This window comes from Stigmatopora nigra, chromosome 13 (genome assembly GCF_051989575.1).
Source record: "Stigmatopora nigra isolate UIUO_SnigA chromosome 13, RoL_Snig_1.1, whole genome shotgun sequence".
In the NCBI taxonomy this organism is placed as follows: Eukaryota; Metazoa; Chordata; class Actinopteri; order Syngnathiformes; family Syngnathidae; genus Stigmatopora; species Stigmatopora nigra.
The window spans coordinates 7,018,152-7,042,868 of NC_135520.1; the positions used below are offsets into that span (position 1 = coordinate 7,018,152).

The 24,717-nt window shown below is 42.1% G+C and overlaps 1 protein-coding gene across 1 annotated transcript; it reads right to left on the minus strand.

Annotated features, from left to right (window-relative positions):
* LOC144206878 (SLIT and NTRK-like protein 3) lies at positions 1 to 19,460 on the minus strand. The gene is made up of 6 exons (XM_077732084.1): positions 16,967 to 19,460; positions 16,232 to 16,483; positions 15,802 to 15,917; positions 14,484 to 15,407; positions 12,188 to 12,407; positions 1 to 2,671 (listed from the first exon to the last, which is right to left on the minus strand). Exons 1-6 carry the CDS (start codon positions 17,192 to 17,194, stop codon positions 1,658 to 1,660), a joined length of 2,754 nt encoding a protein of 917 aa, XP_077588210.1. The 5' UTR covers positions 17,195 to 19,460; the 3' UTR covers positions 1 to 1,657.
* Between the last annotated feature and the right edge of the window lie 5,257 nt (positions 19,461 to 24,717).

Sequence of the window (24,717 nt, forward strand, 5' to 3'; positions counted from 1 at the left end):
TTCACGTAGCACCCTTTATTGTACTTGTCGGGCCGGCGGGAAGAAGAAGAAGGCGTCTGAAGCAGATGCAGAATCATACTATACACTCAAGATTGTGACATGATCCCTTACAACAACGCAAAAAAAAAAAAAAACCAAGAATAAATATATTCACAACTGCCTCTACTATTTGTAGGAGATGAGCACGTAAAAAGAAGAATCATCGCTAGTTGAGAGGTGTTGTCCATTTTTCAAAAAAAGTCCTACTTTTTGGTCCATATTTTTGAGAAAGAAAGTAAATCTCAAGGAAAAACGCAGAGCCAAGGTCCTTGAAGATAGTCCAAACCAATCCATCACCGCAGTGTCCTTCCACTGTAGGCTGCCATTCAAAATCAAAACATGTAGTCACCAAAAAAAGTCTTTAGAAATACTGTGTGAATGCTTAAGAGCTGATGCTGAACTCAGAGCCTTATTTTTAATTTTGGGAAATGGCAGGCGTAAGACTTGTACAGACTCAAATGGAATGTTGCGTTTCTTATTCATGTAATTTAGGGGAATTGGTGATATGTTTTCAGTGGTTGTGTCGTAAATTCAAATGGAGGCCTGATGAAATAAGTGTTAAGGCCTTTTAAAACGAGGTTTTCAGCTACCTTTTTGAAAGGAAATAATGATGACCTTTAGCTGTGGGCATGCAAATGTGGCAAAATGATAGAAGCAAGTGGAAGGGACAAGTGGAGAATTTTTCTGTCCATTTAAACTTTTTTTTTTTATGCAAAGTGTGGAATGCTGGGAACTAGGATTTGACATGAGGGGCTTGAGTATTTTGATTGGTTTGGGTACAGTTTGAAAATATATGCAATTTTCTTTTTTTATGATTAGTTTTAAGGAAAAAAATAGTCCTGGAAAATGCTTTTACCTTTTGATAAGGCACTCATTTTTGTCAGTGACTCGTTTTGAGTAGGAGGACCGGCAGCTATCGTTCACTGTCAGATCTTTCATGGGTTTGACGATTGGCGCCATTAATGCAATTGGTGATTCATTGATTGAGAAATGTGGTAGGTTTCTGTAGATTTGGTAAAATATCGGCCTATTTTGTTGTATTTTTCTAATCAAGTAGAATAATGGGAATTTTGTGAATGTTGAGAAAGATCTTCAGCCTTCACACAATGATAATAACAATGTCATCTCTGCAGTTTTGCTGCCTAACAGCCACTTCAAATGGAAAGGAATTGAATGGGATGATACCAAAGAATATAAACATTCCACTTCCAGTTGAATTTTTTTTTTTTTTTTTTTGCAGGTCCTTCAAATGTCATTGGTCATTCCATCCATCGTGTAGTGGCTTAGATAAATACTGTAGATCTGTATTCATTAGAAAAATAAGCATTGACCACACTTGCTGGCTGCTGGTTGCTAAGGCACTTTTAGCTGGGTTTTCCCCGTCTCCCGCATTTAATGTCGCAAAGTGCCGCCGCCATCGGCATGAAAACCTTTTCAACTCTTTCGCAACCAAAGCTCAGCCCGAGTCATCCCTTCAAAGGGAGATCCGGGAAACCAACCGTTAATCCTTACAGGGCAAAAAAAAGTCACCCGTCGCCTTGTCATCCAGGAATAGTTCGTAGTGCAGTCCCTCCCGACGGGCTCCTTGCCAGCTTCTGTACAGGCAGGAGTGGGCCAGCTAAAACTGGTACGAGCGGTCCAAAACCTCCATGTAGTCCGGCGTGCCCGTCAGCCGAGAGCCCTGCTCGGCCCCCGCGCCCGCCGCCGGTGTCTGGGGCCCCGCGGGGGAGGCGGCGTCCCGCAGCTGGTCGTCCTGCGGGTGGGGATAGCGGGGCGGCGGTCTGCCGTACCTGTCCGCCAGGTCCCGGAAGTCCGGGGAGGGTAGTCTGAAGAGGCAGTCCACCAGTTCCACCTTAGGCGTGGGGCCCTGGCTGTCGATGACAGTGGGGCAAAGGATGCCGTTCTCGTGTAGGCCCGGCGCCAGGGGGGGCACGGTGCCCACCACGGTGCCCGCCACGGTGCCCGCCACGGTGCTGATGGGGGACGAGCTCACCCGGAGGGTCCATTCTCGCTCTTTCTCTGCCGTGGAGCGGTACTCGCCAGGCACCCCGCCTTTCTTCTCCTCGGGGCTTTTGGCCAGGGAGATAGTGTCGTAGACGTGGTTCTGTTGGGGCGGAGTCTCTGCTAATCCGTGGTGATGGTGGTGGTGGTGGTGATGATGGTGCGTTCCTTCGGTGAAGATGCCGCACTCCATCTGGATGCCGGCGAGGTCCACCTCGCCCTGGCGACGGAATGGCAACTTGTCTCGTCGCCTCAGGGTATAAGCGATAAGTGCCGCCCCCGCGAAGAAGGCCGACACAAACAGAACCAAGAGGCTGAGAACCAGAACGGAAAGCGGGATGGATTCCTTCCCGGGTGGGATTCGCGGACCTGACTCGGGGTCGGGATGGCCGGAGGACACGCCGTCATCGGGTGCGACGGAAGTGACTGTGTTCTGCTCCCGGTCCTCCGGGGGCTCCAGCTCCGGGCAAAGGAGCTCCATCGAGAGTGAGCGCAGGTCCACGCCTTTGGTTTTTTCCGGGGAATGGCACACTACCTCGCCCACGACGACCACTGCGCTGAGACCCTCCAGCCAGCGCTTTAGGGGTGCCGCTTCACAGTTGCACTCCCACGGGTTCTGCTGCAGGTCCACCTGGAAAATGACAGCACATGCATTAGCCTTCTAGACTAAAAAGGATGACCTCCATTAAGTATACCAATGCGCAAACCTTGGTGACGACCATGTTTTTTTGTTTAGTTTGAAGGGCGCTACAAAATGTAAATAATGCCACTCCAGGGTCACGCAACGACCGGGGCACCGGCGTTTACGGCACGGCTATAAAAAGCGTGATTTGACATCAATAAAAGATGTTAGGAAGCGAGTAGACAACTTGTACGCCTCTCAAGCGTTGCCTTTAAAGCGGGTGCCTTCACAAGTGTACTACAAGAAGAATCTTTCACTTTTACAATCCAGGCAGACAGAGTCCATCCGTGAGTTTAAAATTAGACGAGAAGTGGAGGTGCGCTAATCCACTTTGCCGTTTTGACGTATCGATCGTACGTCCGAGCAAAATTCCATTCGGGAAGTCTAAAGCAGATTAAGCGTTAAAAGGATTACATCACGCAACTCATCTGCGTGGAAAAAAAAAATCAGTGCAAATGGCTTTGCACAAATCATGCTCATTTCTCGTCACGGTGTAAGATGATGGGAGGTGTAATACTACTTATTTTTGGTTTAAACTGTTTGGAAACTGTACCTTATTCCCTTAATGACACTTCCTTTAAAATGGTGTTTTCTTGAAGTAGTCATTTGTTCTTTTGGTGCGACTACTTTATTCTCAGAAAAGTAAAATGTTTCCCGCATAACGTTAACATTCTTTTCAAATCAACCCTATTGAGAGTCGTTTCTTGTTTTAGTTGACTTACAGTTTTAGTACAACTTAGTTTTTATTCTTTAACTTGCTGTCTTTTTTTTTTTTTTTTTTGCTGCTGCGTTTTTCAGGAGCTGGCACTTTTACTTCCGTCTTAATTAAGGCCACTTTAAACTTGAGATTTCTGACATTAAGCAAAATGTCAGCCTCGCCTTTGTTTTTCTGCAAGTTTCTCCCCAACTTCCTGCATTGGCTTGTTCAACTTTATTCCTGTCGTATTATGACTTTCTTCGTATATTAACTGCCCGTTTTCCAACTCATAATCTGACATCTTTTTTCTCATTAAATAGCAAAGGTTTGTTTTTGGTCAAATGTAGACATTTTAATTGTGAAGACTCTGGACTTAATTCCAGCGAATATTTTTCGTTGTCTTGTTCGAATTTAGTGGCTGGCATGCATTGGCTTTTCTCTGGCTCAGTTATTTAGAATATTTTTCATATTACCATTTAAAATCATAATATTACAAATGAATAGTTGGGCTTTTTTAGTACTTCAAATATAGTCTGACACAATTTTGATCATAATATTTCGATACAACTTTTTTCTAACTTTATTTTGCCAAATCTTTCAACTCCCAATGGTCCAGTCACGTCTCCTTTTGCAAACATCTGTCCACACGCTGTTTACAATGGCTACGCCCGGTCACTATGGGGGGCTATTTGCTGGTGAGCTGTCAATCAAACAAGGTCTTTTGAGGAGACAGGGAATGAAAATTACACCCGTCACTTAGCACATTGACACGGGCAGGTTGCGGGCAAATTATGAGCCAGCGGGGAAACTGCCGTGTAATTAATGCTGGGCTTTTTAGTGAATTAATACAAACAACAAAGCGGGACGCCAGGGGGGAAAAAAAAACGTGTTGTTGTTTTTTCCAAGTTATTTTTGATGTGGCTGGTAAGCATAGCTGAATTAACAGCACTTTGGAATATATTTAGCCTGAATTAATGATGACTGTCCGTACAACCATTTTTTTTCTTTTAATAATTAGTGCCACATTTTAGAAGGTTGTCAGGAAACAGTTGACTAAACAGTGAGTTTTTTTTTCTGGGTTCGAATTCATAAAAGGGGTTGTAAATTATTGTATAAACCAGACATGGGCAAACTACGGCCTTACATTACATTTTAATATTTCTTAATACACTTTTTACTTTACTTTGTACTTTATACTTTTTACTTTAATGATGAGTGATGAGTATATTCATACTTTAGTCCTTTTTTTCCCTGTTTGTTTCATATGTACTGTTAACGGATGCACTTTTTTTATATGTATCGTATCTTGTGCTGACCCGGCCCATCTGTCAAATTTTTAAAGTCAATGTGACCCCCGGGCTGAAAAGTTTGCCCAACACTGGTATAAACTAAGGGTCACAAACTGGATTTGTCAGTGGGCACAGTGGAAATGGGTTTGGTTAAGGATTTCCTAAAAAAGAGACTCATGTTGGCTAAGTTTTAGGATTACAACAGCAAATATTATCATTATCTTGAGCTGTATGTTCATAAGAGATATAAAAAGCAAGAACAGAATCAAGCATAAAACCCAGAGGGACACACTTATTTTTCAATTGTTTTTGTTCTTCACTATAAAAATGTATTACTCTATTTTTTTTAAAAGTGTATTTGGATAAATGATGCTACAATAATAGCTGTTTTCCCCAGTGGCCTCAATTGGTCACATTTCAGAGCCCCAGTTGAAACGGTTCATAGTTATGAATGGTTGTTATGTTATAAGCAGATTCCTCCTTCTATACCGAGCTTGCTTTTGCCAGGCCTTGCGCGCATTGACGAATGTGCCCCCATTGTCTTTCCAACAATGCGCAAAATGAAGAGTTCACAATAAGCTGCGTGTGTGCACAAAATTCAATATAGATGCGAGAAGTCTATTATTTGGTCAAAGTCATATTGTTTGGCCCGACCAGGAAACATTTTGTGTCCGTTTTCGTTTGTTTAGTCCGGCTAAAGCCCAATCATGGTCATTTTTATCCAGTGCAAAAGTGCCAGCCAGACAAAAGGTGATATACAAAACAAAAGTGTCATGGATGTCACATTCACTCACCGATGGGGGATTGGGTACGTAGTCAAGGTAATCAAAGTGTGAATTGTCGGAAAGAGCCACAAGGGAAATTTTTCACAGGCCAGATGGGTAGACTTCACTTATTGGCTGCCTTTGACTTCCATTGACATTTAATCCATTTGGACTAGGAGTACGAATGAATGTAGAAAAACATGAATTGGTTGTCGACTAGTCTACTTGCCAATTTAAATTGACAACAGGATAAAAAGAGCCACATATATGGACCTCCCATCAATGGGTATACAGAGTTCAAATAATGGGATGGCTCACCATAACTAAAAGCATCATTTCATGATATTATCTTTGGTTATAGTAGACCGTCGATTGTAGTACACGGGTGTTAGACCATTTTAGATATATTTAGATTTTTTTTAAATAAATGGATTAAAAGAACTGGATTTTAAGCCCTGATTATCCAGTTTTTTATAGATCTAAAACAAGGTTTATTTTAGCTTTTTTATATATATATATTTAGGTTTTACAAAATGATTTTTAAACTAAAAACAGAAAAAAATGATTAAAAAATTACAATTATTGATTTAAAAAAGGGGAAGATGAGGTAATATAATATACATCTATAATCTTCATTTTAATTTGATCCTAAAACAGAAAGCCAGCACTCATGATTTACTTTCCCGGGCCATACAAAATGATGCGGCGGGCCAGATTTGGCCCCCGGGCCGCCACTTTGACACAGTCAAAATAAATTGGACTTTTTTTGTTGTCAAAGGGCCTGACACAATTAATCACTGCCACCTTTCTCTGTGTTTTGTCTAAATTTGTCATGTTTTGGTTAATGATTATGTTTGGTGGATTTGCAGTTGGTGCGTCATCTTTTTTAAAAAAAAAATGTGTCAGGTGCGGCTTTCCTCTCACCCGCAATGCTAAATAATACAGATGCAGTCATCCCCACAACGTGAAATACATTAGCAGACTTCACACAGCGTTTTGGTGAAATCTTTGCCGCCGCAGTTAAATTATATCCAAGGGCATGTTTTTGTAAGCAGATAAAAGGAGCAGCGGCAACGTGAAAATAAAGAGCTTTTTTTTTTTTTTTTATTGACAGACAGCTAATCTGTTTATAGACTATGAGACAATGATCGCACGCCAAATCAATATTAATATGATTAAGTCACGCCGTGGTGACGCTACGCTTGGCTTTGATCATCAAGACCCACAAACGTGAGAGGAGGCGCTCAATATTTTTCACCTCCGTGATATTGGTATTGATTAAAGTGACACACCGTGCTTGCAAATAAGTCATTGCCAAAAAAAACAAGTTTTTTTTAGTCTTAATCAACCATTTAATTCCATCAAATGCTAATTATAAACAGTTAATTAAATATTGGTTCGAAAAAACTAATCAAGCGAGTGGTTCTTGCGAGTTAGGCTGACAAACGACGTTAAAACGGGTCAAACTTATTAACTTACGTTGATTCTTCGTCTTTTATTCGGATTTGTTGTATTTTTTTACGAATTTTATTTCCTTGTTTTTTAACATAAGGATTAAAAAGATCGTTGCTAACTATCCCAGTCAAATTAGATTGAAAATTTATCGGAATTAATCCCAATTCATGTACTGAACTGTTAAGAGGATCAAAGTTGTATTTTTGAATTGAAGAATACAATTATTCTGTTATTGAAAATAGTTGTGCATTCACTTGGTCGTTAGTTGTCGATATATTGCAGCAGTGTAATTCAAACAAGTAGGTTGTGTTTTTTTACAATGTGATTTCAAATCAAAATAGGTTAGATATAGGTGACAGACGCAGGCCCCTTTGTTTTTCCATGCGCTTTTCTTCTGGTGTTTGTTTGCATCCTCGCCAAAGTCTCTGGTGGATTGTGACCCACATATCAGCGTGAGAAAATGACACACATTGCCGCCTCCGCTTCTCGGTGAATATTCATGAAGCAACCGTTGTATGTACGATCCCACTACGTTTTTTCCCCCCGTCTTGAATCCGGTTATTTCGCACGTAGGCCACCATGTACACTCTGGGGCAGAATTGTCACGCCGCTGGTGGAGGGGTGTGTTTGTTTTTGTATGTATGCGGTCATTACCAGAGAGAGTGCCCCCTAAGTACTCATTTTCTCAACCGTAATTATTTCTGGCCTCAGCTCAAAAGCTTGAATCTTTTGGGTTTTTTTCCTTTTGAGAGAAAACTCGTTATGGTGACTTTTAAGTATTTTCTAATGTCTTTCTGAGTGCAAGCAGGGAGGTGTTTTTTTTGCATGGCGCCTACGAGTGGGTGTTAGAGTCTAATCCTGTTCTTGACGCTCGCAAAGGCTCTTAAGCTCAGCACGCTTATGATTGTGACAATGGGCTGATTTTTAACGCGTGCGTAGCGTAGCACGAGGAAAATTAACCGCCGACAGAAACGAAGGTGAACGCTTACTTGGTTTTGAGTGGAATGTATGAACAAAAAACACATAGGCATTAGTCCAGGTAGGCATATCGACTCCACACAGAAGATAACTAATGGTTGACTGTCATTGCTTTTAGTTGGAATGTCTATATTTTTTCGTGTTGTTTTTTTCCAATTCATTAAACATAGTTCTTTCGCTGCAATGTCTTCGATATACTCGGACTTGTCTCTCCCTTTAAAGTCCCCGCTAGCACCTCAGGGTGTACTTTAGAAAATTTGAGAGATCGGCCTTCACTGAGCCACATCCTGTAGTCCTTTTCTTGTAAAATAAACCACAAAAGAGCAAGAGAACATTTTGATCTTATTTTGCCGTTGGCCGAGAGGCCAGAGTCAGAAAATGAAACTAATGTAGCAGAAGGTAGGTCTTTTCATCTGTTTAGTTTCATTGCTGTGGCAGACAGTTGTTGGAGTTGTTTTCATTTCTAACAAATTCAGTTGATTTGTCGGGAAAATTGTCAATACTTGTTGTGTACAGAACCATTTTTTGATACGTGTTGTGTAGACAAATGCAGAAACACTACTGATATAAGCCTCGAATTTATTCCATCTGCCCGAGCAGTGAGCTGATTGGTTTAAACACAGAGGAATGTAGCCTATTCCGTCGTTTTATTCTAAAGATTTTACTGATGTCTGCATAGACCAAATGACAAATGACATGTTGCCAATGAAGAGTTGGTAACAACGAAATAGAAACCCAACGAACAAGGCTTTCACCGCCATCGCCAAAAGTCTACCAGTAAAAAAAAAATACATATAAAAACGTATTAGCATTTCAATTGCTCGAGTCCGCAGCGAGCGTTCATGGTCAATTTGGATATATCGACAAAGCGAGAGTGATTTTGCCGAGGAGGGAAAAGTAGAAAATTAAATGTTGCCGGAATTCTAAAGATGACGGTAATTGTATTCATTTTTAACCTATTGCAAGAAACATGAAGTCAGTGCTAAATAATATGGTGGGCCAGATCTGGTCCCCGGGGTGTGCCTGGTAAGCCAAAGCCATATTCAAGCTTATCCCTGCCCACCGCCCCTGGAAACGAAAACTCCGCCAGAGGCCACACTCCAGGGTGAAGTATTTCCCCACTTCAACTTCCCTATTTATCATTACTTTGTGTTCCGTCTGGTGATCGCAAGGTCAGGAAGGCAAAAAACTCGACCGTCTGACGAGGGGGTTTGTCTTTCTCTTGATTTATTAAGAGCACTTATGCAAATCTAGTGACTCGCAATCTTTCCCAGTGAAAATACCTGAGGCGCTGGCGTACTCACTCCCGTGTGCCACAACAAAACTCTTGGAGCAATACACAACACAGATGATGGAGAAAGACAGCAGCTGTGACACTAACAACTCGCTTGTTTTTACGTTAAACAACACTAAGCAGTAAATTACCATTGACGTCAAGCCAAAGCGTACTTTGAAATGGAGCTAAATGGTATGGAGAGATGCGGAAAAACGACAGAGTAGAACCAGACCGGGGGGGAATAAATAAGCTCCCTGCAACGTAAACATTCACTAGTCGTGTATGCTACATGTTTTCATCCAGACGGTGCGGCTAACGAATGGCAGGATGTGTGAAAACTGTGCCGAACAAATCATCCCGAGTTGCTCCCTGTGGCGAAACATGATGGGGAAAGCCAAAAGTCTACTGGAATTTTCTCCATGGAATGTCAGAATTCAACGGATGCCATTGATGAGTGTATTAGACTTGGTTTTTTTTTCACTGGGAAAGATTGTGAGTCATTGGGATTTGCATAAATGCTGTAGAAAATTAGACAATTTGAGATGTACTTTTTGTATGCATCATTGGTAAATGCCATTCATAAAAATGCATACAAAATCTGAAAATTGTCTTTACCCTACTATGAAATGCGATTTAAAATATTTGACAACTTTATATTGGATCAGAACATTTCTACCTCAAATGTTCAGTCTGATCGATGAGCCAAATGCCCAAACTAATTTCTCTTGCTACTGAATTCTAACTGACATAAATCCGACATTTCCACTTCTAAAGACGAAAATCTGAAGCCTCACGGCTCCCCCGCCCAGTCTACGGGGTCTTAGGCTTCCAGCCTCTGGAGAAAACACCAAAGCCACTCGGCTAGTGTTCTCTCAATATATTCTGAGTCTTCCATTGCGCTACATCCTGCTCTCGCGGGGTTTGGGCTACTTGTGTGCATCTCAGCCTCCCGGCTTCCTATGCTCTGCTAGCGCATCCCCTCTGTTCCTCCCCTGACACATTCTCAGTTCGTCTCTCTCGATGGCTTTAACACAACCTGCAGCAGAATCGCGTTGAAGCAGAGCCTCACCGCAGGCTTAATGGCTGCCAAACACCGGATGCCCTGCAATCCTCAAGCCTTGTACTATGGCCATCTTGTGGCTCATGCTCTGGCCTCACACACAGATGTTGGACATCCAACCAAATTTCTTCCCTCACATTAAAAGGACAATTTTGTATCTTCTATTACAAGGTGGTGATGAGGGATGTCCTCAATTAGAAATTTGAGCGGAATTTATTGGCAATCGGGACTAATAACATCAATTTAAGGATCGTAATTGTGTAAAAAAGATCAGTTTTTAAAAAAAAGGTTTTGCTATGGCGTCTAATGAGGTAACAAAGGGAATAATATATATGATGGCAAAATCTATAGGTATAGACTATTTTGATACTATTGAACAAAGCAAAAAAGTAAATGTCTGACAAATCCCTACTAAAATAGCTCAATATATGGCAGTGGGTGAGCAAGTTAATTCTTAGTATCAGCTTTTTGTAAAACACATTATCCAAGCAATTTTTTTGCAACCAAGGGATTTGTGTATATTTTGGGTTTGTTGAAATCACCCGTTTATATCATTCAAATTTTACTATTCAAACTGGGTGGACAAAATATATTTGGATAAAGTACTTTTTCCTCATACTTTTTCCTGAGTATCGGATCAGGACTCTGTTTCGGCAGATTCTCCCAATCAGGCGACTCGGAGTCACATGCAAAAATATGTGATTGGGGCATCCCTAGTTGTTGTTATTTTTATGCAATTGTCACTTTAAGATTAAACCTAATGATTTCCTTGGAGAGGCTCATTCTCTTCGCTGGCATGATCTGAAATCAGATCCAAGAACGGACCCAATATGGTCATTTTCAGTCTATTGTTCATTCACCATTTTCAAATCATCTTCAGCATAATTGGCGCCAGGACATCTGAGCCTTTTAGAGTTGAGTAAAATCAAAAGAGCTGAAAATACAGTAGCTCTGTCCAAGAGTCAGCCTTGTTTGTGCATTTCCTCTAGCTGTGAAAATATGACACGACTTGGCAACCAACGTGTTAGTTTCTTTTAATCTGGTCGTCTGACGCGTCAAGTAAATATACTTAAGCGCATTTCTGTGCAAGCGTGTGTGGCTATAAACAAGCATCGGTAAGCCAATGCAGTTTTCGTTCCCTCGCTGTCACTCAAGATAATGGTTTGCTCAAAGCCTCTTGCCAGATTTCGCACCTGTTTACACATTTGCATTTGACCATAGTCACACTGGTGGTATTTTAGAATACTTTGACGCTCCACATTAATTTTGCATTCAGATTTATTCCAATTGTGACTTTGCTCACTGACTGTCTTATGACTGTGCATTTTGCGGCCAATTTTCAAGAGTTGCTTTAAGTATTTGGGACATTCACTAAAATCTAAGACCATTTAGGGGAAATCTTAACCTCACAAATAATTATGGGTCAATCCTTAGGAAAGACAGAATTGGTCATTGTATGCTTGGTTGACCAGAAAAAATAAAATGTGCTGCATCCCAACTGTCAAGATAGGCATTTAACCAATTATATGGAAGGCATTTAACGTATTGGCACCATTTGAGGGTACTAAGCTTATTAAACAAAAAAACAAAGTCCGGTTATGAGGTTTGATAGATGATGGCCAATGGCTAAGTTACAAGACTATCGGTTCGCTGATGATAGACTTCAAATTTAGCATCTGCAATAACCACTAGCCAGAATTGCCTTCAGCCTATGAAAAATATGGCAATGCGCCCACAAACATGATACTGCAAGTTAATGCAACTCGTTAAAACAAGTACAGAATATTCATTTGATAACAAAAGTTAACACTCAGAATAATAAATTACCTTAGAGAACTTAGGCATCTGTTTTTGTTTACTTAAAATCTGAACACGTATGACAATAATGATGTTTTCTTTTTTTTTCTTCTTTTTTTTTTTTACAGTATGAGTAGATTTGAACCAACCTGCACTAGGCCAGTGAGATGCTCCAATAGACCCTCCATGGGTAGCTGCAGAAGGTGGTTGTTCCTCAGATTGAGGCGAGACAGCGTCACACCCGAAAACAAGCCCAGAGGAAGACTCTTTAGAAGGTTGGCGTTTAGGAACAAGAGCTGGAGGGACGGCATGGAGTCCAGAGTGCCCCGGTCCATCTCCCGAATCTCGTTGTATTCAAAATAAAGGTACCTGAAGGTAAGAAAAAAGCTTTTTCTTGATGTGTGTTTATGGAAAATAACGTGGGATATTGTAATTTAGTGGGGTACCTGATTAAAATCATTTAATGTTTAAAAAAAAGACCAAATGATAGCATTTACAAGTATAAACCACGGTTGGTAAATTGGCACACTTTACCTCTCAGCATAATAATTACACAAATGATTATTTATGTAAATTAACCATACTAGAATTTGTTTAATATGCACTTTTCTCCTGCTGAAATCGCTGATTACTGTCAAAACATTTCATAAGGAATCTACTGGAGGTTCTTTACTTTTATTTTGTCCATCCCTGCAATAGTTTACGGCATCACAAGAGACACCATCAATCTTTAAGGCCTTCCCAAATCAATAATAGAAATCCAAGTGAACTTAACACAAGTATCGAGTAAATCCTTTTCCTTTGCACGCCAGCCGGTTAATAGAATTCCACTGCTGAAATGAGGCCTACTTTAAAATTAATTAGCGCTCGCTCACCCCAGATTCACTAGCAAAGGCTAACAAAAGGTTAGGAGAAGTCTTCTTTTTTTTTTTTAATGCCAAGGTCCGGTCTTCCTGCGGCTTTAAAAATATTAAATATGAATAACAGAATTAATCTATTTATTCATTTTAGATGTTTGCCAAAAGTGTCACCTAAACCTGCACCCGTCTATTTTCTAAAGAACCTCATTATGGTGGTCAGTGAGGTGGGGCGTATTAAAGCTGACTCTGGATAAGCGCTAGGCACACATAAATAACAATTTACGCTTACATTCACCCCATTTTAAGACCTTATTGATTGTTCAGTGGGAAGACGATAGAAAACCTACGGAGAAGACACATACATGGAAAAAAAAACCCACATAAAAACTCCACATATGACGGCCAAAAGCCCAGAACTTGACTATTCTTTGACTGATGGGAAGGTGTTGGCACCAAGCATTCTACCCGCTTGAAACCAGATTAGAAGACCAAGACCCCACCAAAAATCAATCACCCCTTTTATTTTCTCTAGCGCTTGTCCTTATTGGGATCTTGAGTGAGCTGGCACTTAGGTGACTTTGAGTGAGAGGTTTACAAGTCCTTTGAAAGTCCCAAATAGACATGGATGGGTACAGTCATGGACAATTTAGTCTTCAGTGAAGCTTATGTTCTTTCTTTTGCAGTGCTGGAGGTTGCAAGAGTGCTATTTGAACGACTATACTACAATACCACTACTATTACTGGAAGGAGCCCCGATATGTCACTAAAAAGATGTCGTCAATATTGGTGAGTACCAACAAATAGCACACAGATGCCATATGTGTTTGGTTTTTAAGACTTGTGTAAACCCCAGAAGAAGTGAAAAATGAAAACCAGAGTATTGCTATTGTTATAAAGAATTGTGTACCGATTGGGTACTGTTTCTGATAAACCCGTATCATCCAGTTCAAATGAAAACAAGCATTTATTTGCCTGATTTCAGCACTTTTGAGCACCCGTTTTTATGTTGTAAACATGTGCGTCGAACCAGGTAATCTGATAGCGTAGGGTAAGAGGATCAAGTGAGGAGTTTGGCTTACATTTGAGGAGGATGGAAAAACCTGTCCTCTTCAGGTCATTAATTTAATTCAAACCACATATATAAAAATAATCTTATCATTTTTTGAATTGGTACAGTATCGTCATCGACAGAACCCGCACGGTCGTTTATCCAAATCTGTATCAGAAGCCAATGTTGGAACGACATAATTTGAACCGATTCTCTAAAATGCTTTACTACTTGTACATTTTTATATGACACTTGAGCAAGGGTGTGATTTTTGTGGTGCGCACACCTGAACAAGCCATTGGTATGTATTCTGTGCAAACTAAACACTGGCTCATTTCTGAGTTGTCACTCACAGCAGCTTCACACTTCAGCTTGAAGCCTGTTTGACTATTGATAGCCTGCACAAGAGAATGGGCGCCTTCCCTATCAATCAAGCTTCAGTCAAATCCTAATCGCCGAGCAACCTCTCGGCACAGTGAAATTAACTTCCCAATCCCTATAAACAAAATACCCAAATACGCAGTCAGGGCGTCGTACCTGAGATTCTGCAGTCCCAGGAACATGTCAGGGCTGAGCCTCTCCAGGTTGTTTCCGTTCAGGTATAGGCTCCTCAGGCTGGTCAGGCTAGAGAAGGCGCCCTCTTGAAGGTAGGAGATTCGGTTGCTACCCAGGTGTAGCAGGTCCAGGCTGGAAAAGTTCCAGAAGTCGGTTCGGTAGATCCTTTGAATCAGGTTTCCACTCAGGTACAGCTTGCGACCGTTGAGCGGTCGCGGTGTCAACTGTGACACGTTCAAGAAGCCGTTCTCCTTGCAGTTGACGGTCAAATCCAATTCGCTGATGTGAAGCTTGCAAGTGCAGCCCAGCGGGCAAATGATGGGGATGGGCGGCCGGGTTTGGTAGCCCGCCACGGGAGGATTTTGATTGGGGCTTCGTGATGTTGGAGGTGTCCTGGAAGGTCGAGGCCTCTTGGTGGGTCGAGGAGACCTCTCCCGTTCCCTGCGCTCGGCGGAAGAAGACGACGAGGACGTGGAGGAAGTGTGAGTGTGCTGACGGGAGCCGTGCACCATGGAGGAGGGTTTGGTCGGTCTCACCCGTCCCGGGTGGGAGTTGGGCTTGGAATTTGGCGGCAATTGTTGAGGCTGCGTTCCCCATGAGGCTTTTCCGCCTTCCACTTGCAAATCTTTATCTGGGAGCTCAGCACAAAGCTCCTTGCGGGGGATCTCCCTCAGGTCTTTGCCGTGAAGATGGAAGGGGTACTCGCAGGTAACGTCCCCCACCACTGCGGTATAGGGGATCTGACCCAACCATTGCTGCAGCTGCACCGCCTCACAGCCACAGTTCCACGGATTCTCCTCCAACTGGATCTCCATAAGCGAGCGGCCAACGTATTCCAGGGTCCCCGCATATGCCAGACTCTTTAGTCGGTTACCCCTCAAGTCCAAATGAGTCAGCGAAACAGATCTGGAGTAGAAGGAAGAGGGATGATGAGCCAAGTTAATGAGCAGCTACCACCATTGCCGTGAAGTCTCATGACGAATGCCTCAGGCGAGTGAAACACGTTTAGAAAGTTGGCCGAATTGAAGCATTTCCAAAACTTGTGATCAATGTCAGCAAAAGACAAAGCAGAGGCTTTTCTAAAATATATATTTAGAGTGATTCTTTAGGTTGTGTTCAGACTGATTCTTGCTCTTCAATCTGCACAAACCCAATCACGGAACAATAGCTCAGGATTATCTTTTAGAGACCAACAATCGGGCCTATGCTGACTTTTATCTGAAGAAAAGCATTTGTACCAAAATTAGAACATATTTTCAGCTTCAGAAAACCTTGCCATACTATACAACAGATCAGTTACCTGAACAGATGAGCAGGTAAGACTGGGATTAGGTTGTCGTTGAGTATGAGAACCCGCAGCTTGAAAAGGAACCTCAAAGCGCCGCTGTCGATGCGTTTAATCACGTTGTAGTCGGCCTGCGGGTGGATAGCAATCGTTAGTTGGTGGTAAGAACTAGGAAGACCTTCTCTATTGGTTTTCACAGAAAGTAATTGTAAAGTTGAAATCTGATGGACATGTTGGATTATGAAAATATCCACCGAAGACGAGATACAAAAAAATGCGTGGTTTGCCACTGTTGGTGGGCGGCAATGTGTTGTATGTATATCACAAAAATAGATGAGAAAAGCTGTCTCTCTTTGGCAAGCCGATCAACGTTGGGGGACAAATCTGCATGGGAGATTTTTGCACTTTGGCCATCTGCTAGCCCATAACTATTTCAGAGACCTACCTGGAGGTACTCCAGAGCCTCTAAGCCAGCAAAGGTGTCATTCCTGAAGACCTCCAGTTTGTTCTCGTGGAGGTAGAGGCGTCGCAGCTTGGCAAGACCATGGAAGGCGCCCACTCGGATGTCCTGTAGAGCATTGTTGCCCAGGTTTATTGACACAGCGTTGCCAAGGTGCTGGAACCCGTTGCTATAGAGACGCCTCAGCGAGTTCCTCTGGAGGTTGAGTTTGAAAGGGCGGACCCACGACTGTGACACCTGAATGAGGCAATTGTGTTCTCATGAGTCATTTCAGTATTTACTAGTGAGGAGCTGGATATTATATATGCGGACTTATTGGGAGCACAGTTGACTGTAGGATTTCTATTCGTTTGATGGAAACGTAACCCAATTTTTTAAGTCATCACCAAAATATTCAACATAGTAAAATGCAGTAAATATTCTTCTCACGTTTCCTATTACAAGTCAAATTCTTTATTAAAAAACATACTCTGTTGGGTTTAAGACCTTCCAATTCTGTAAAAATTGTACTCTGAGCTTCTATAATGGAATTAAAACAGGTTTTACTTGTATACTAATTTCCCCCAAAAATCTAACATAAGACATGAAATGAACTGATCAACTAAAAGTAAGTAGGAACAATTTAGAAAAATGTCAATTAAAATTGTAGATATATGTACATATATAATATAAAAGTCCCAATTAATGAAAAAAAAAGATAGAAAAATGGGCAGGGTATACCTGGCTGCCGTTGGTGAAGCCCCGTCCATCGCAGTGCACGTGCAGCACGCCTTCTTTGACCTCGCACGTGCACGGCTCGAAGCAGGGCTCGTCCACTTCCTCCTCGGAGTTGTCCACCAGAGGGGTGTGCGTGGAGGTGGGCGTGGGGGTGGGGCCGCCGTGCGACGCCCGGGCCAGACCGGCCGCCGCTGCGCACCCCAGGGCCACGGCCAGGGTGACCCAGCGCATCCTCGACGCTCCGCTTCTCCCGGCTCGGCACGGCTCGGCTCAGCAGCCCGGGGCGGTGGCCCGGTCCGGCTCGGGCCCCTCGTTCACGTCCGTACGTCGCATCCAACGCGACAAGGACACAAACACAGTTAAAAGAGGGCAAACAGCAGAGTCGGGTTGAATCAGAGTGATGATGCGTCACGAGCATACCCAAACTCACAATGCAAATGAGATCACAAAGAGCAAAACGCCCCAAGCTCGGGAGGAGGACTGGAAACAAAAGCAACTAGAAGAACGGAACCGGAGCTAATCGCACATATGCCATGATACTTTTTGACGTCAAAACGGAGATGGGGCGGATGAATTGCTTTAGTGTGTTACTCCTTTCCAGCTTCCTCTTCAGGAAAACTCAATTTCCATCATAGGAACATAGTGTGTGGCAAATAAGTATATAGTCGACTGCCAATTGTGCAACTTCTCCTATTTGAAAAGATTAGAGAGGCCTGTAATTGTCAACATGGGTAAACAAACCTCAACCATGAGAGACAGAATGTGGAGGGGAAAAAACTGAAAATTTGGATTTTTAAAGAATTTATTTTCAAATTAGAGTGGAAAATAGGTATTTGATCACCTACATGATTTCTGGCTGTCAAAAAGATCTAAACCAAAATAGAAACATAGGTTTTCGTGTCTGGAGGAGAAAGCCAAAGAATGAATGAAGCATGGGGGTGGAAACATCATGTTTTGGGGCTGTTTTTCTGCAAAGAGACCAGGATGACTGATCTTTGTAAAGGAAAGAATGAATGGGGCCATGTATCGAGAGATTTTGAGTGAAAATCTCCTTCCATCAGCAAGGACATTGAAGATGATGTCTTTTGGCATGACAATGATCCCAAACACACAGCCAGGGCAACGATGGTGTGGCTTTGTAAGAAGCATTTCAAGGTCCTGGAGTGCTGTAGCCACTCTCCAAATCTCAACCCCATGGAAAATCTGTAGAGGGAGTTGAAAGTCTGTGTTGCCCAACGACAGCCACAAAACATCACTGCTCTAGAGGAGATCTACATGGAGGAATGGGCCAAAATACTGGCAACCATGTGTAAAGAGTTACAGAAAATGGTTGGCCTCCATTATTGCCAACAAAGGGTACATAGTACAAAGTATTGAGATCAACTTTTGGTATTGACCAAGTACTTTTTCACCATGATTTGGAAGTAAATTCTTTAAGAATCCATACCTCAGTGATATCAGGTGGCATTTTTATCAAGACAGTTATTGATTGACCTATAGGACTAACATGGCTTTTGCCAAACTTTGTAACAAGGTTCAATCATTTAGTTAGTTTGAAAAACGTATGGCAGTTGTCCTATAACATTTTGTTTAATACTCTTTAAACCTATTTGCTGAGTTTGAAAACAAACAAAAGTTAAACATGGGTGCCCATACACCTGTGAATCAGATTTCATAATGTGCTTGCACTACCACTACCCCCATTTTTTTTTAAAAGGGTTTGAGGAAAATCATGAATATATTCATCGATGTGCTGAAATGCCCGCTGAAGCCGAAATGTCACGCGTGTGTTGTTTTTAATGTATGCAATATGAATATGGGCAAATGCAAATGGGATTTCATAATGCCGCCATCTAATGAACTGCTCCATTTAATAGCTCGAATGGCAATCAGTGAATAGAAAGCAGGAAGGGGAAAAGGAGTAGGGAAAAAAAGGCATTATCTCTGCAAGTTTATCCTAACCGTTACTAAAAAGAATTTTGCCTTTAGATCCCAGAGAACAGCAAACTGTAAAAATAATCCCTAAGCATTCGCCACTTGGAGAAGCAGATTTAAAAGTTTGCGGGGTCAAATTAAATTCAGATCTAAAGGTTATAGCGCATTTCCCATCTTTTTTTATTTTTATCGTGAAAGCCAGATGTTACAAACTTGAGTTGTTGAGAATCTTAAAGTGATTGTAAGTCATATATAGAATATTAAGTTATCCCTCCTTCTGTGCAGTGTATAATCTATACTTAAATTGTGTGCGTATTTGTGAGACTTGAATATTTTTATTCACACGTGCAATTATCTGCATCTTATGCAAATAAATTGATTTTTACTGCATTTCTAACCACAAATGAAACAAGAAAAGACACATTATATAAAAAAAATCAGTACTATACTGTATATTAAATCAATCATTGCTCGCCTCTCCGTGTCCAAACGGATTGGTCATCTATTGCCATTAATGGCAGCCAATGTGTTAATTAATTAAAACCATGAAACCATGAAAGGAGTTAGAGCTAAAGTTAGCTCAGTACGTAATGCACGCTTTGAGACAATCGGAATGATTGCCACTACTTGTCCGCCATTTTCCGTTAGGACCATTCAATGTTCATGATGTAATCAATAGAGCGTCTACTTTCAAATAGTTATGAGTTGCTCAACATTCAAAGAGCATGATTTTTCATTAATGTTGGAGATGCAGGAGATTTATTTCCAGCTTGAATCATACTCATAAAAAAATTGATCAGAATAGACGAAATAATTTGAAAATCGCTCAAGATTTTGGCCAGTTAAAGTGCAGAAAATCACTCATCTTAAGGTATTTAGAGAAGTCCACTGCTATAAAATGGCTGGCAGTTATTAACGCCTCCGACTGTAGCTTTTTGCTTTAAGCTGCCTCTATAGGAGAAGGTTGTTGATCTTATTACCGAGTTGGTCAGTGTGATTTCCAAAGGCAGCCATATTGGAAGGGGCATCATTGATATCAAATTCCAAGCGTGGACATTAATGACTGCGAGAAAAGTGAGCCCACCTCAAGTTTCAAATGAATACCGACAGCCAGGCTCGCTGCTAAACATCTCATCAGACACGAAAAGCAGAATCGAAACATGCCCATTCTTTCTACTGAGTAACTGGTAATTTACCAGGAAGAATCAATAGCTGAGGGCGGATTCATGTATACCCCGAAATATAGTGGCTACATTTTATTCTGATCTGGTCGTAGCAATTAAAATCTGGAAAACAAAAGTGAGCGAGAACTTGAGACCTCCCTCCCGTGTAGTCAATTTGAACGGGGTCTATTCACATTTTATGAGATGAACAAGAATACATTATTTGGAGTACATAAATGATTCCTTTAACGGGGTATGGAATTCACACTGTGACGTGATAATGACGAGCTGGAGTGACAGCTGCTGGAACAGACAGTTTGCCCAATGAACAAATGGGAAAAAGGTGCTCACTCACAGTCAAGGGGGAAAAAAAACAACCCATGGATGGTGGAGTCTTTGCAGCAGCATCTTTGCTCTCTGGTCTTAATGAGATCTAAATTGGATAAAGCATCTCCACGCTCACAGACGGCGTGGAGCACTGTCACGCGAAATGCAATAATGATCGTGATGGCGCCGAGGCTGTAATCATACAGCAATAATCTTGCGTCGGGGGCCGTCGGACTGGGAGGAAGCCGTGGAAATATCAGCGCCCGAGAGAGGAAGAGCAATCACAGAGATGATTACGCAGAGGAAAACACTGGGTGGGGCTTTGGAAGGGAGAAACTTTGCGCTTGCTCACTCATAGGCCAGTTGAAAAGAGGGCAAAATCATTTTTGATGGTTTCTAATCAAGCAATTATTACATTCTAAAATGCCTAATGTACTTGATTTGATTGAATAATCAGTTCTGGTGTTTTATTGCTAATTCACCCTGTTGTCCATTCGAGAAAAGCGCAATCTGCATCATAGGGGGCCCACGGGCCGTACTTTGCCCACCCGCTTGTGTCATTAGAAGTCAGCCATTGAAAAGGATGAGAGCTCTCGCATTGAAGCGGCCAAAATCTCATATTGATTACATCCTGACGCTCACTCTCCCCACCTTCTCGTATGCGTGCACCACAGCCAATGACGTGCTTGCCCGATTGTGCGTATATGAAAAAGGTCAAAAGACACACATAGCCACAATTGTATCGCTCGCCAAAGTATCTGACACAGGTAGTGAGCCACATGTGGATGAGTGAGCGCTTTCGTAACAAAACGATGTAATGCAGCAGAGCTTGGCGCCACAAATCCAGTCCAAGCATCAACCCGCACATACGCGGTAGACTTTTGGATGCCTTGCCCAAGCTTTACACGCTCACAAAAGCAACGTTTTCATCTTTCTAAGATGCGCGACGTCTTTATGACAGCTTTGCCGCAAACCTCCCATGTAGCACGCCCGCTGTTTAGACGCCATCACTGAAATGTTTCGTTGGCCACCGTTACGTTTTTCGAGTATGCGCGTCCCCACGAAGATAGACGGGGGAATCCCTTGCGTAGGAACAGCGTTTGCCAGAATCCGAAATGATTGTAAAAATCAACTTAACATATTGTAACTTTGTCATGTTACCATTTACAACGATCAAATTAAGAAAATAGATAAACATTCCTTCACTGTTCTAACGACACTGTTGTTATTTCATAGATAAACTCATTGGCTGTCCTTGAAGGCGATAAACGTCCAATCCAATAGATTGGAAGTCTAGGGTACCTTCGTTCATATATTCTGTGTTGCTTATCCCTCTGAGGGTTACCAAAATTTGGATCTACTCATTTTCAATGCAGTCCATCTTGGTTAAAATCCATTTCATGTCTATTGCTTTTAAAATTTTTAGATGGACTCTGATAGGAATGATGCCCCTACCAATATGGCCGTCAGGTAGTAGCCAATCTGTTCTGCTACAGTGCACTGGCACTCTATATATGATGATGTTATCTGTGAGGGTGCTAGTTTTAGTCCTTACTCAGATGTTTTAGCCCATAACAAACTAGAAAATGTCCAAGCATAAAAGATTTGTATACAAAGTGATGCCTTGCAAAAAAAAATCCTGCATCTCAATTCATTGGAATAATGGAAATACCACCAACCCGTTGCAGCATCTGTTAAAAAAAAAAAACATCCCCCAAAAATTTTACTATTTTACCATCAAAACGACCATATGTATACATTTTTTAACACTTTTTACCTACATTCTTTTTCTGACGACTTTGCACTTCTTCCTTTAAAAAAAAAAACAACTTTTCTCCCACAATTACACCCTCCATCCTGCCTATCAACCCTAGTTATGGGGATCTCCTTGATTGATATTTAACCACCTTAAATATTGTGGAATCCCCTTCTGAGCCTCTGTAGCTTTTCTTCGGGGTGTCGTCCCGCTCCGATCTGGCCATTCTGCCTGTATAACATCTCTCTCTCTCTCTCTCCCTCTCTCCCGAGGATTGACGCAAGTGAGCTCTGGAAATGACGACCACTTCGCCTTTTTCGGCGGCATATTATTCCTGTCACATAACTCCGGTGTCTACCTCAGCACACCCCCCACCCACCCTTGTCCTCTCTTGTCCGTCAGAGTAGCCTGGCGGACGGCTTGGGCATACTCTGAACGCGCAACTGCACGATCAGGCATCAACAAGAACATACCCCCGCCAACCCCCCACCCCACCTCCTCAGTCCTTCTCACCAGCCCTGATCAATGGCATTGAGAGGGGTGGAAGAAGGGGGGTGAGGGTGAGGGTGGGGGGGCTCTTGTATCTTTCTCTCATCATCCAGTATTAAAAGAAAAATCAATTAGCCGGCATACTGTATACAAAGGCATGACCAATTAAAGTGCCAAGTCATTAGGAGAGCCTATTAAGACACATTTAGCCGGCAAATGATGAAAATCCATTGCCGTCCGAAGCCCCCCAACGATGTCTCGCGCATTCACGCCACCAACACACACACACACACAGTTGCACGGTGGCTATCCGGAAAACAAATAAAACCCGGGGGAAAATACTCACTCAGTTCTCGGCCAAAGAATCGGGGAACCAACGGGAGAAGACTTTTACGGGCTGACTGTCGACATGTCGTTCACGTTCATCCGCACTCTCCCGCATGCCTTCTTCTCCTGTCCTCCCTCCCTTGCTCGCTCGCTCGCTCGATCTCTCTCTCCCGTGGAGGCGGATGAGGGAGGCAGGGAGGATGATGATGAGAAGGGGGGGGGGGACGTGAGAAGACTGCAATGAGGAAGAGGATAGAGAGGGAGGGAGGGAGCTGTGGGATGCAGCTCCGCTTTTGCCTCAGCGCAGCCCGAGAGCTGCGGCATCGGACAGACTCAACGTGGGACGAGAAAATACATTCGTAAGAACAAATCAAGCAAAAAAGGAAATACACAGATGGATAGTTACTATTTTTGGTCATAAAAAGAAAGCTGAACTAGCTATTATTTTCCGCCGACTCTCCCAGTTAACTTGGAATGGTTCTCCCATGACAAAGAGTTAAATGTCGTTAATTGATGACGAAAATCAAGCTGTCAAGATAGAATCAAGAAAATGGAAACACTTGGCTTTAACATTTTAACATTATTTTGTAGATTTCAGCTGCACGCCCTTAACTTGATCACAGTCAAAATTTCAACCAAAAATAGAAATTACAGGCACTTTTCAGTCCATTTTGTGTAACTTTTTCAAGAAGCTAATACTGATATCTTGATCTTAATCCACCAATACAAAACATGAATTCTCATAGTTTTTCATATTGCTCGAATTAAAACATACCTTATTGTGTTAAAGTTGTAAAAATCTATTGGAATCAATTGTCATCTTGTTAGACTTTTTCATATCTGCAAATATTCTATAATTACTCAACAAATCCATTTTGGATGGCAGCGAAAGAGTTAAGCGCCACCAGCGTATCGTGCGCGTTGCCATGGTGACTCACGCCATCTGCCTTTGCGGCATGCACGCCAGCCCTTGCAAAAAAAAAAATATATATCTATATATAAACAGATCTTTTTTTTCTTAAAAAAGACTTTCCTGAGCCCAGATCGCACAGAGGCCTTAGAAGTATACCACAAACTAAACACCTGTCATTGCTCAAAGGGGGGGGGGGGGGGGAAGCGGGAGCAACAGATGCCACTAAGCGCAAATGAGCTCCCCGCACATCCATGGACGGTATCACCAGTAACGGGTGGGCTTCTTGGCGGACTGGCTCGTCATCAAGGGCGCTTTTATTGTTATGCCTCTACGCTTCGCTTGTGCCCTTCTTTTGTTCATGCCAATGCTGTTTCTATCCGTTACTTGATTCCGTGCAGTAACATACTGATTCTGTGAAGAGCAGTTCTTGATTCCTTCTCTTAACCTCTTAACATTTTTGGTTGTCACAAGACTAGAACAAGGGTGTCAGATTTTATGTGGGCTAGACCATTTTAGATTTAATATTTAGATTTTTTTTATAAAGGGAATAAAATAACTGTATTAAAAGCCCTGAATATTCAGTCTTTTATAGATCTAAAACAATTTTAGTTTTTTGTATATTTTTAGATTTTACAAAAGGATTTTCGAACTAAAAACACCGAAGAAATGGATTAAAAAAATTACAATTATTGATTTAAAAGGGAGAAAATCAGGAAATGTAATATACATCAATACTCTTCATTTTAATATGATCCTAAAACAGAAAGTGGGCACTCATGATTTACTTTCTCGGGCCACACAAAATGATCTGGCGGGCCAGATTTGGCCCCCGGGCCGCCACTTT